General features: G+C 41.8%; 1 protein-coding gene across 3 annotated transcripts in view; it reads right to left on the bottom strand.

The window, feature by feature from the left end:
• Positions 1-2,257: 2,257 nt before the first annotated feature.
• ETNPPL (ethanolamine-phosphate phospho-lyase) overlaps positions 2,258-9,215 on the bottom strand; it is a 24,372-nt gene continuing 17,414 nt past the window's right edge. For 2 of the 3 annotated variants that reach the window (XM_032254813.1, XM_032254810.1), the window contains 2 exons: positions 7,634-7,701; positions 5,883-6,454 (listed from right to left, as the gene is read on the bottom strand). In XM_032254813.1, the coding sequence (XP_032110704.1) occupies positions 6,326-6,454; positions 7,634-7,701 (197 nt within the window). In that variant the 3' untranslated portion in view covers positions 5,883-6,325. Of the gene's footprint in view, positions 2,416-5,882; positions 6,455-7,633; positions 7,702-9,215 lie in introns of those variants that run through there. The other variant, XM_032254812.1, reaches the window with a different exon arrangement.

Genomic DNA, 9,215 nt, shown 5'->3' with positions numbered 1-9,215 from the left:
AGGAGGCTGAGGCAGGAGAATTGCCTGAACCCAGGAGGCGGAGGTTGTGGTGAGCCGAGATTGTGCCATTGCACTCCAGCCTGGGTAACAAGAGCGAAACTCTGCCTCAAAAAAAAAAAAAAGAAAATCCATTTGTGTACATCATCAATGTAATTTTCTTGCCAAAAAATGGTTAACCTGAATTTAATCATGAGAAAAGTTAAATTCAAATTGGCATTTTTCAAAACAACTGTCTTGGACTCCTAAAGAATGTCTATGTAATAAAAAAAATAGAAAAATATTCTGGATTAAAGGAGAGTGAACAGAAGCAACAGCTAAATGCTACCCAGGATCCTGGAAAGCATTCTGAATTTGTAAAAAATGGCACAAAGGACATTATTAACACAATTTAGGAAATTTGAATATAAATTATACATTAGATGATATAACAACGTTAAATGTTCCAAATATAATCATTAATTTGTAGGAGAATGCCCTTGCTTTTAGGGGAGACAGAGAAAAATACTCCTTGTTTTGGGGAGAGATAAAGACTGTGCTCCCCACTGTGCTGTCCCCTCTGTCTCTTTTTGTAGATGCAGGGTCTCATTATGCTGCCCAGGCTGGTCTTGAATTCCAGGACTCAAGCAATGGTCTCCCCTTAATCTTCCAAAGTGCTGGCATTATAGGTGTGAGTCATCGCACCTGACACCAAAGGGAAATATTTAGGGGTAAATTGCTTTGATGTCTGCAACTAAATCTCAAATGGCTCAGCCAAAACCAAATCTTAAATGGCTCTAATAGCTGAGCCAAAACCAACTCAGTATTTGTGTGCTTGTGTGCATGTGTGTGTATATGCGTGTATGTGTGTGTGCGTTTGTGTGCACATATGTATGTGTGTGTGTGTGTGTGTGTGTGTACATAGTAGAGCAAATGGGGCAAAATATGAACAATTGGTGAATTCAGGTGAAGGATAGGATGTGAAACTTCACTGAAGCTTTGACATTGTTTAGAATAAAAACTCGGGAGAAAAATATATAGAAAAAAACTATAAGGATTTTCCTGGAGAAGGAAAAGTTTAAATAACAAAATGTAAAGTGGCTGCTGATGTGAAGGAGATTAACAATTTAAATAAAGTGATAATGTAAAGTGTCTTTAAAAGAATACACAATGAAAAGGAATTCCTCAAAGAGGACTGAAAGCATAAATGGTCAGTTAGAAAAAGATCACATGCTTTAAAAAGAAGAGAAAATCAATATAATCACATGTACAGAAGAAAGAAGAAAATCATATCATCCTTTAAATACATATACATATCCATTGATAAAATTCATCATTCACAGCCTGACCAAAATGGTAAAACCCCATCTATACCAAAAATACAAAAATTAGCCGGGCATGGTGGTGCATACTTGTAATCTCAGCTACTTGGGAGGCTGAGGCAAGAGAATGGCTTGAACGCAGGAGGTGGAGTTTGTAGTGAGCCAAGATTGTGCCATTGCACTCCAGCCTGGGCAACAAGAGCAAAACTCTGTCTCAAAATAAATAAATAAAACAAAATCACTTTCTAAATACCAAGAACAGTCAAAAAAACCATTTTTAAAAGGATACCATTTGCAATGGCACCATAAAATATCAAGTACCTCTGAATAAAACTAACCAAATGTAGCTTGATGTCCTATCTTGGATATTGAGAATATTTTTTTTTCTCACTTTCCCTGGAAAACATCTCTCCACCCTCTTTACAAAGTGCCCTGTTTAAAGCCTTTTTATGTGCTTGCCTGTTCTGCCCCAAAGAGAGCCTTATCATCTTAGTCAGGTAAATATGTGCCTTGTCGGAGTATGTGGGCAGGAAAATTCACTGCTCCTCAAGGCTTCACTAGGCAAGGCCACCTATGTCATTTCCGCAGCCCCTGAATGCATGATTGGGATGGACATACAGACGCTCCCTAACATACCGTGGTTCACTTGGAATTCTTTCACTTTACCGTGGTGGGGAAACAATACTCGTTCAGTCCCAATTGTACTTCAAATTTTGAATTTTGATCTTTTCCTGGGCTAGTGCTGTGTAGTAGGATACTCTCTTGTGATGCTGGGCAGTGGCAACGAGCCGTGGCTCCCAGACAGCCATGGCATCACAAGGATAAACAAGTGAGAGTCTACAGTGTGCTGTGCTGCCTGATGACTGTGCCCAGCTGCAGGCTGATGTAGGTGTTCTGAGTGGGCTTAAGGGAGGCTGGACTAAGCTAGGATGTTCAGTAGGTTGGGTGTATTAAGTGCATTTTTTTTAACCTATAGTGCTTCTGAGCTTAAGGACCATTAAATGCATTTTTGACTTAGAATATTTTCAACTTACAATGTGTTTCTTGGGAGGTCACACCATCATAAGTTGAGGAGCACCTGTACTTGGCAGTTGGAGTAAACCCCCAGGTCCTTGGCCTGTGGAATAAGAGCTATCACAGTTGGGTAGGCAAGGTTGGAGCACCTGAAACTACGTCTCCACATACCTGTTCCTCCACCAACCAAGAGGATAAATTAAAGACAATATCACATTCTAGGGGGTTGATGGGAGGAGACTAGTGCCACTCTTAAAAATTTGAAGGATGCAGGGGTTGTGGTTTCTACTCTTCATCATATCTCCTTTCTATTTGCCAGCAGGGCACGGAGACTAGATAAAAATTATGGAGAATGACTGCACATTATTGCAAACTCAGCCAAGCAGTAGCCCCAATTACAGCTGCAGTGCCAGGTGTGGTATTGTTGCCAGGGCAGATTAATAAGACCTTGCCTACATAATATATGGCTGTTAAATGGGGGGAATATATTTATTTTTAAGCAGATCATGAAAGAAAATCAGAAATAATTTGCATTCTTATGGAATGGACACTATTCTTTATACTTTTGCCTTAGAACTATGCTAATTCTCCTGCCCTCTGTCATAACTTAGTATGAACAGATTCAAACCATCTGATCATCCTGCAGAGTATCACAGTGATCCATTATGCTGATGATGCCATGCTGACTCAGCAGGAGGGGCAAGAGGTGCTCCTCAGTGTGGCCCAGTACACTGAAGGCCTGGGTAAAACAAGCGTGCTGGTGAAGGTGGGAGACAAGCTCTGTGAAGATCAGAGTCCTGCCATTTTGGTAAAATAGATGGTGGCTGCTTTCTAGACACACTCAGCAGTGGCCTTGAAAGAGCAGCAATAAAAAATCTTCTCATTGGCAGCACTTTGAGTAGCACAACTGGTCATCCACCTTCTGTGTTGGGAGGAGTGAGGTGCATGTATACATAGAGTTATGAGCAATGGTGAAGTGAATGGCCTCGCTAGCTAGCTAGGAGTCTGAATGTATTAGAATATCTGAGACAAAGGAGATATGGGATAGAGGCACATAAATGGATTTAGGGAGTGAATACCACTTGTTATTTTTGTATCACGTGTAATGTCCACTAAGAAGTGTCCACCCCAGAAGAGGGATTGAACAACCAAGTAGGCAAAATGACGTGACTGGCTGACATTAGCTAGTTTTTGTCATCAGCCACCTCACAACAGGCACAATGGACTCAGGAACAAAGTGGACACAGGGTCAGTGATGGAGGCCATGTATGAGTCAACAGCAGGAACTCCCACTTACCAAGACAGATTTAACTGTTGGTCCCTGGCATAGCTAATCTACTCGCAGCAGAGAACAACACTGAGCCTCCGATATGACACTATTCCTTGAGGAAACCAACCAGCCACTTGGTGGCAAGTTGACTTCATTGACCCCCTTTCATCCTGGAGGAGCCAGAGATTTGTTCCCACAGGAATAGAGTGCCTGACGCACAGGCATAAAATCCTGTAAGTCAGGTCACCCAAAGAGCAGAGCCACACTACAGTGAAGACGTGCAGGAGTGGGCACGTGCCCATGAGATTGACCAGCTGTATTACACTCACAACCTCCAGAGGCAGCCAACTTAGTAGAATTGGAGTATACTGTTGGAGGTGCAGGTGAGGTGCCAGCTCAGGGGCAATTGTCTGCAAGCATGGGGTGCTATCCTTCAGAATGCAGTAGCTGTGCTGAATCAGAGATTTCCATGTGTCACTGTGTCTCCAATAGGATCCCCGATTCAAAAGGCAAAATCAGGTAGTGGCCCCACTTACGTTCAGTAACTCACTGGAGAATTTTATTCTCTCCATCCCTGCAACTTTGGGGAGGTTGAAGGCCCTGGTCCTTTAAGGCAGTGCACTTTTGTCAAGAGACAAAGCAAGGGTCCTGATAAACTACAAGCTATGACTGATACCTGAGCATCTTTGACTCCTTATGTCTAGGGAGCAGCAAGAGTCGCTGTGTTGGCAGGGTTCATTGACCTTGATCAGCAGGTAGGTAGGGCTGCTGTTCCACAGTGGCAGCAGGAAGGATATGTGTGGAACCCAGAGGACACGCTTTGATGTCCTTGGTGCTTCTTGTCTAATTGTAGCTGTGAATGGACAAAGATAGCAGCCCTGGCCCAAGAAGGGTATGGTCACCAGGGGCTCAGACTCCTTAGGAATGAGGATTGGCGCACGTCCAGATGGGTGGAAGTGTTAGCTGAGGGTGAGTGGAATTTCAATTGTGGACAAGGGACATGATGAGTCCAGTTGTGGCCCTGAGATTATTTGCAGTGTCTGGGGTCCAAGAGGACCAAACTGACGCAGCTTTGATTCTGACACCATGGAAACGAGGCAGCTACCTGAAACCTCACTCACAAGTGGTATGTCTGTTGTATTCAGGAAGGAGTCATTTATTTCTAATCTTTCTTCCCTGTTACAAAAACCTAAATTATAGGTAATAAAGAAGAGTAGAGTGTGTCAAAAAGTAAAGCCTCAGTTTTCAATTATTTCCTACTTGGAGAGCTCACAACATAGGTATGAGGCTTTCTTCTTCCTCCCCCTCTCTTGAGCATAATAACAGCTCCGATAAGATGAGGCACACTCTCTGAGCATGCTAACAAAATATGCTCACAGGAGTGTCAATCTGGGCTGTGAAAGTTCTGACAATCTCAAAATGCTCTTGCTCCCTAGAAGCAAACCACAGAGACCTCTCTTCCCCCTCCTCCTCACCCTCCTGGCAACGAACCTCAGTATTATCCAAGCAGGATCCACAGAGTCACAAGTGCAGTTTAAGGAGCAAAAAGTGTTTAACAATAAGAGCCTGCATTTTTATGATGAACTCAGGAAGGAAGCGTTTTACAATTAATTTTCCTCTCAACCTCCCCTTTAGCTGTCATTAAACAGCGGTAGCAAAATTATCTTTTCTTTATGAAATAAAAAATAAAACACAGCTGGGTGCAGTGGCTCACATCCGTAATCCCAACACTTCAGGATGCCAAGGTGGGTGGATCACTTGAAGCTAGGAGTTCGAGACCAGTCTGAGCAACATGGTGAAATCCTGTCACCACAGAAAATTAAAAAATTAGCCAGGCATAGTGGTGTGCACCTGTAATCCCAGCTACTTGGGAGGCAGAGGTGGGAGGATTGCTTCAGCCTGGGAGGTCAAGGCTGCAGTAAGCCATGTTAGTGCCACTGCACTCTAGCCTGGGCAACTACCCTGTCTCAAAAGATAATTTCTTATCTGTCAGGTAAATGACTTGGTCTGGGTAATACAATCCGTGAATAGACACAGCAGAAATCTCCTGACTCTGAATGCCCTGCTTCAGTTACTGCTGCTGTTCCAGAATCATCTTTATGCATGTGTTTCTGTGTATACTCCTTGTTCCTTTTTGAATCCCCACGGCATGGTGATTAACCAAGTTCCTTGCCAGAGGTCTGAATTATTCAATCGCTTTTTAGTATTTACCGTTTGTGACTTTTTTCTATATAACTTTGCTTTTACCATCCCAACCCTTAATATTCTCTGCAAAGGATAGGTAAACACTTTTCTAGTAATTTTTTTTGTTTACATCATAGTTTATTTTATTACAGTCAATAAATATACTTTTACATATAAAATCATTATAGAAGACATATTTTAAGGCACTAAGTCTCAAAAGCAAAGGAACCTATTAGACTTTGCTCTCTAATTTGAAACATTAAAACATGAGAGGTAAACCTGCCAACTTAATTTTGAGTTTGCAAGCTTACATTTAATAGAATAAATTAGGTAGCTTCAGAAATCTCAAGTAAGGAAATTAACAGGCTGAACTAATAATCTTGACATGGCTTGATTATCACTTAGTCTATACTGATGACTCATTTACCTTTTTATTTATGAATCTAAACTGACTGACAGTAGAGCTGTTAGAGGTACAATAGAGCTATTCACTGATGAGAAACATCTACTCATTGTCTATAACTCTGGACATCACATCTTGCTTTAAAATGCAAATTGTTCATGTCTTGAGCCTCTTACTGAGCAGCGCATGTGTATCTGTGTACATTCCATTTCTCTTTGTGCTGGGATTTTCTTTGGAGTCAGTGGTGCTGTCCCTAAGCAGTTCTACGTGTGCTTCTTTCAGCATCTGCAAAACAGGCACACAAAGCTTCAGTGGGCATCCACCTCCAATCCCAACCAGCCTCCACAGGACTGACTTAACAAGCCCACATACAAACAAAGGACACAGAAAAACCAAACAAAGCAACACTGCTTGCTCCTTTCTAAACCTCTCCTCAGTATCTTCAACAGACATTTAAAATGGGATGTCAACAGAAAATCTGGGACTCCGAGTCAACTTTTCATAAAATGTGTGCCAACTTTGCTAACCCCAAAGTGGGATTTCTTCCACTGAACACTTTTTTTTGTTTGTTTTTGCAGGACTCTTTTTAATGCTTAAGGAACCAGTTTTTACAGCTTCTGTCTTGGCCTTGATAAACTACTCTTAACATCAAAGAATAATTGATTCCTATAATTGGTTTGTGTGGTTAGACAAGACAGAAGCCATGCCGTTAGCAAATCACTTGCTCTCATTCAAACAGCCTGATGTTTTCTAATCATGGAAGAAGACTGCTGACTCCACTGCATGCGCAGGCAGGCTCGAGGCACTGAGTGTTCCTTTATGCATCTAACTCGTAAACAAACAACAAATTATGCAACAAAGCCTCTGAAGTTTTTGCCTTTCTGTTTCCCAGCCCAGGGTGCTCTTTCTCACACCCTGGGCAGCTCAGGAGAGAATGGCAAGGCCCTCTGCTGGAAGCACATCAAATGCAGAAACTAGGCCAGGCAGTGCCAGACGGTTCCCAGGCCCTGCTGCCATTCGAAGCTTACATCTTAGTTCATTTCAGAACCAAACTCTGGCGCTTCAGAACCTCCCTGCTAATGCTTCTGCTGATTGTAAAAGCAGTGTGTGAGAATTGAAGGCAGTGTCAGGCAGCCCTCAGGAAAAACAGGAAGGAGCTTAGGGAGCTTAGGATGTTTTTATCATCTCTCTATATATTTCATAGGCCCTCTTTTGCAGGTCCCCGAGGTTGCCTTTGGTATGGGAATGATCTTGTAAGAATGGTTCTTTGGCTTTAGTCTTGTCAAATGATATACTTGCTGTGGAGATTTAATTGTGCACTCAAAATTGCAATAATAAGCCAACCTAATACAGGCTGGTATTGCTCTAATGGTCATTGCACAATTTTTTGAAAATTTGTATTCCTTTTTAAACATTCCTCAAATTTCAAACTTTCCCCCTAAAAATAAAGTAGCCGACTCTTACCTTTGTTTTGCATGGGGTATTCTCAGAGGTCACACTTTCAGTTTTGGTTCCCGTGGCTTCTTCTAAAACTAAATCAAGGAAGGTGTTATGGAGAAGACAGAATAACATAAAAACCGTAAAAAACAACAACAACAACAACAACAACAACAAAAAAACCTTTTTGGTATCTTAGCAACATCTTTAATGAAGAATAGAAGGAAATGTAATGTGTTAAAATAATGTCACTATTAAATTGCTTTAAGACATTTTTGTAGTATTTCGCCATTATCATTTATAAATGGCACTAAGCCCATTATACCTATGCCTCATTCACTTTATTCAAATTCTTCTGGCCCACTATTACTAATGCTCAAGCTCTGTGTTGATGGAGACATAGAGTGACAGATTGCCCCAAGCTGCACTCTCTCTTCTATCCAGCCCTATGATACCAAAGGACACACCTGCTTGTGAGAATGCTTGCCAGGTCTGGCTGTGAGCATATTCTCTGAGTCCAAAGACAGTGACCGTATTATGAATAACTTATGTGGACTCTCAAGTTTCCAAACATTCACTGTTCACTATCTGTTTTGTATGCTATATTGATTCCTGGCTTCTCGGCTTTATCGTAACCCCAAAAGGCTGAGAGGTGAGTAGAGAAATTGAATCTTCTCCCTCCCTCCCTCCCTCCCTCCCTTCCTTCCTTCCTCCCTCCCTCCCTCCTCCCTTCCTTTCTCTATCCCTTCCTCCCTCCCTCTCTTTTCTTTTTTCTTTCTTTTTTTTTGAGAGATAGAGTCTCACTCTGTCACCCATGCTGAAGTGTAGTGGCATGGCTCACTGCAACCTCCACCTTGCAGGCTCAAGTAATTCTCCCACCTCAGCCAAGTCCCAAGTAGCTGGGAATACAGTAGCACACACTACCACGTCCGACTAATTTTTGCATTTTTTTGTAGAGAAAGCCTTTCACCGTGTTGCCCAGGCTGGACTCCAACTCCTGAGAGATCCTGATCTCAACTCAAGCTATCCACCTACCTCGGCCTCTCAAAGTGCTGGGATCTTAGAGGCATGTGCCACCATGCAGGCCTGATTTGTAAAAATACAACTAAAGCAAAAACAACAATATCTATCATTTTGATTACACGTTATGCTCTTCAACATGGTTTTACAGTGCTAATTTACTTTCTAATCCAACATATGTTCATAAAAGAAAAATAAATTAACCTGCTTACATAACACAGATAAACAAAAGATACATTTTTTTGCTAGACCATAATTCTGAATAACAAAAGTCTTCAAAAGTTAAATAGTAATAAAACAAGAATATTTTAATATTTTAAATATTTTTAAAGAAAACAGCAAAAGAAAAAAATTAAAAATTAAGGCTGGGTGCAGTGGCTCACATGTGTAATCTTAGCACTTTGGGAGGCTGAGACCGGAGTTTTATACCAGCCTGGCCAACATGGTGAAACCCATCTCCGCTAAAAATACAAACAGTAGCTGGGCATGGAGGTGGGTGCCTGTAATCCCAGCTACTCAGGAGGCTGAGGCAGAATTGCTTGAACCCGGGAGACAGAGGTTGCAGTGAGCTGAGATTGCGCCACTGCAC

The sequence above is a fragment of the Sapajus apella genome, unplaced genomic scaffold, assembly GCF_009761245.1.
Source record: "Sapajus apella isolate SASKATOON/1434 unplaced genomic scaffold, GSC_monkey_1.0 scaffold87, whole genome shotgun sequence".
NCBI lineage: Eukaryota > Metazoa > Chordata > Mammalia > Primates > Cebidae > Sapajus > Sapajus apella.
This window is presented reverse-complemented; position numbering and strand designations above follow the sequence as displayed.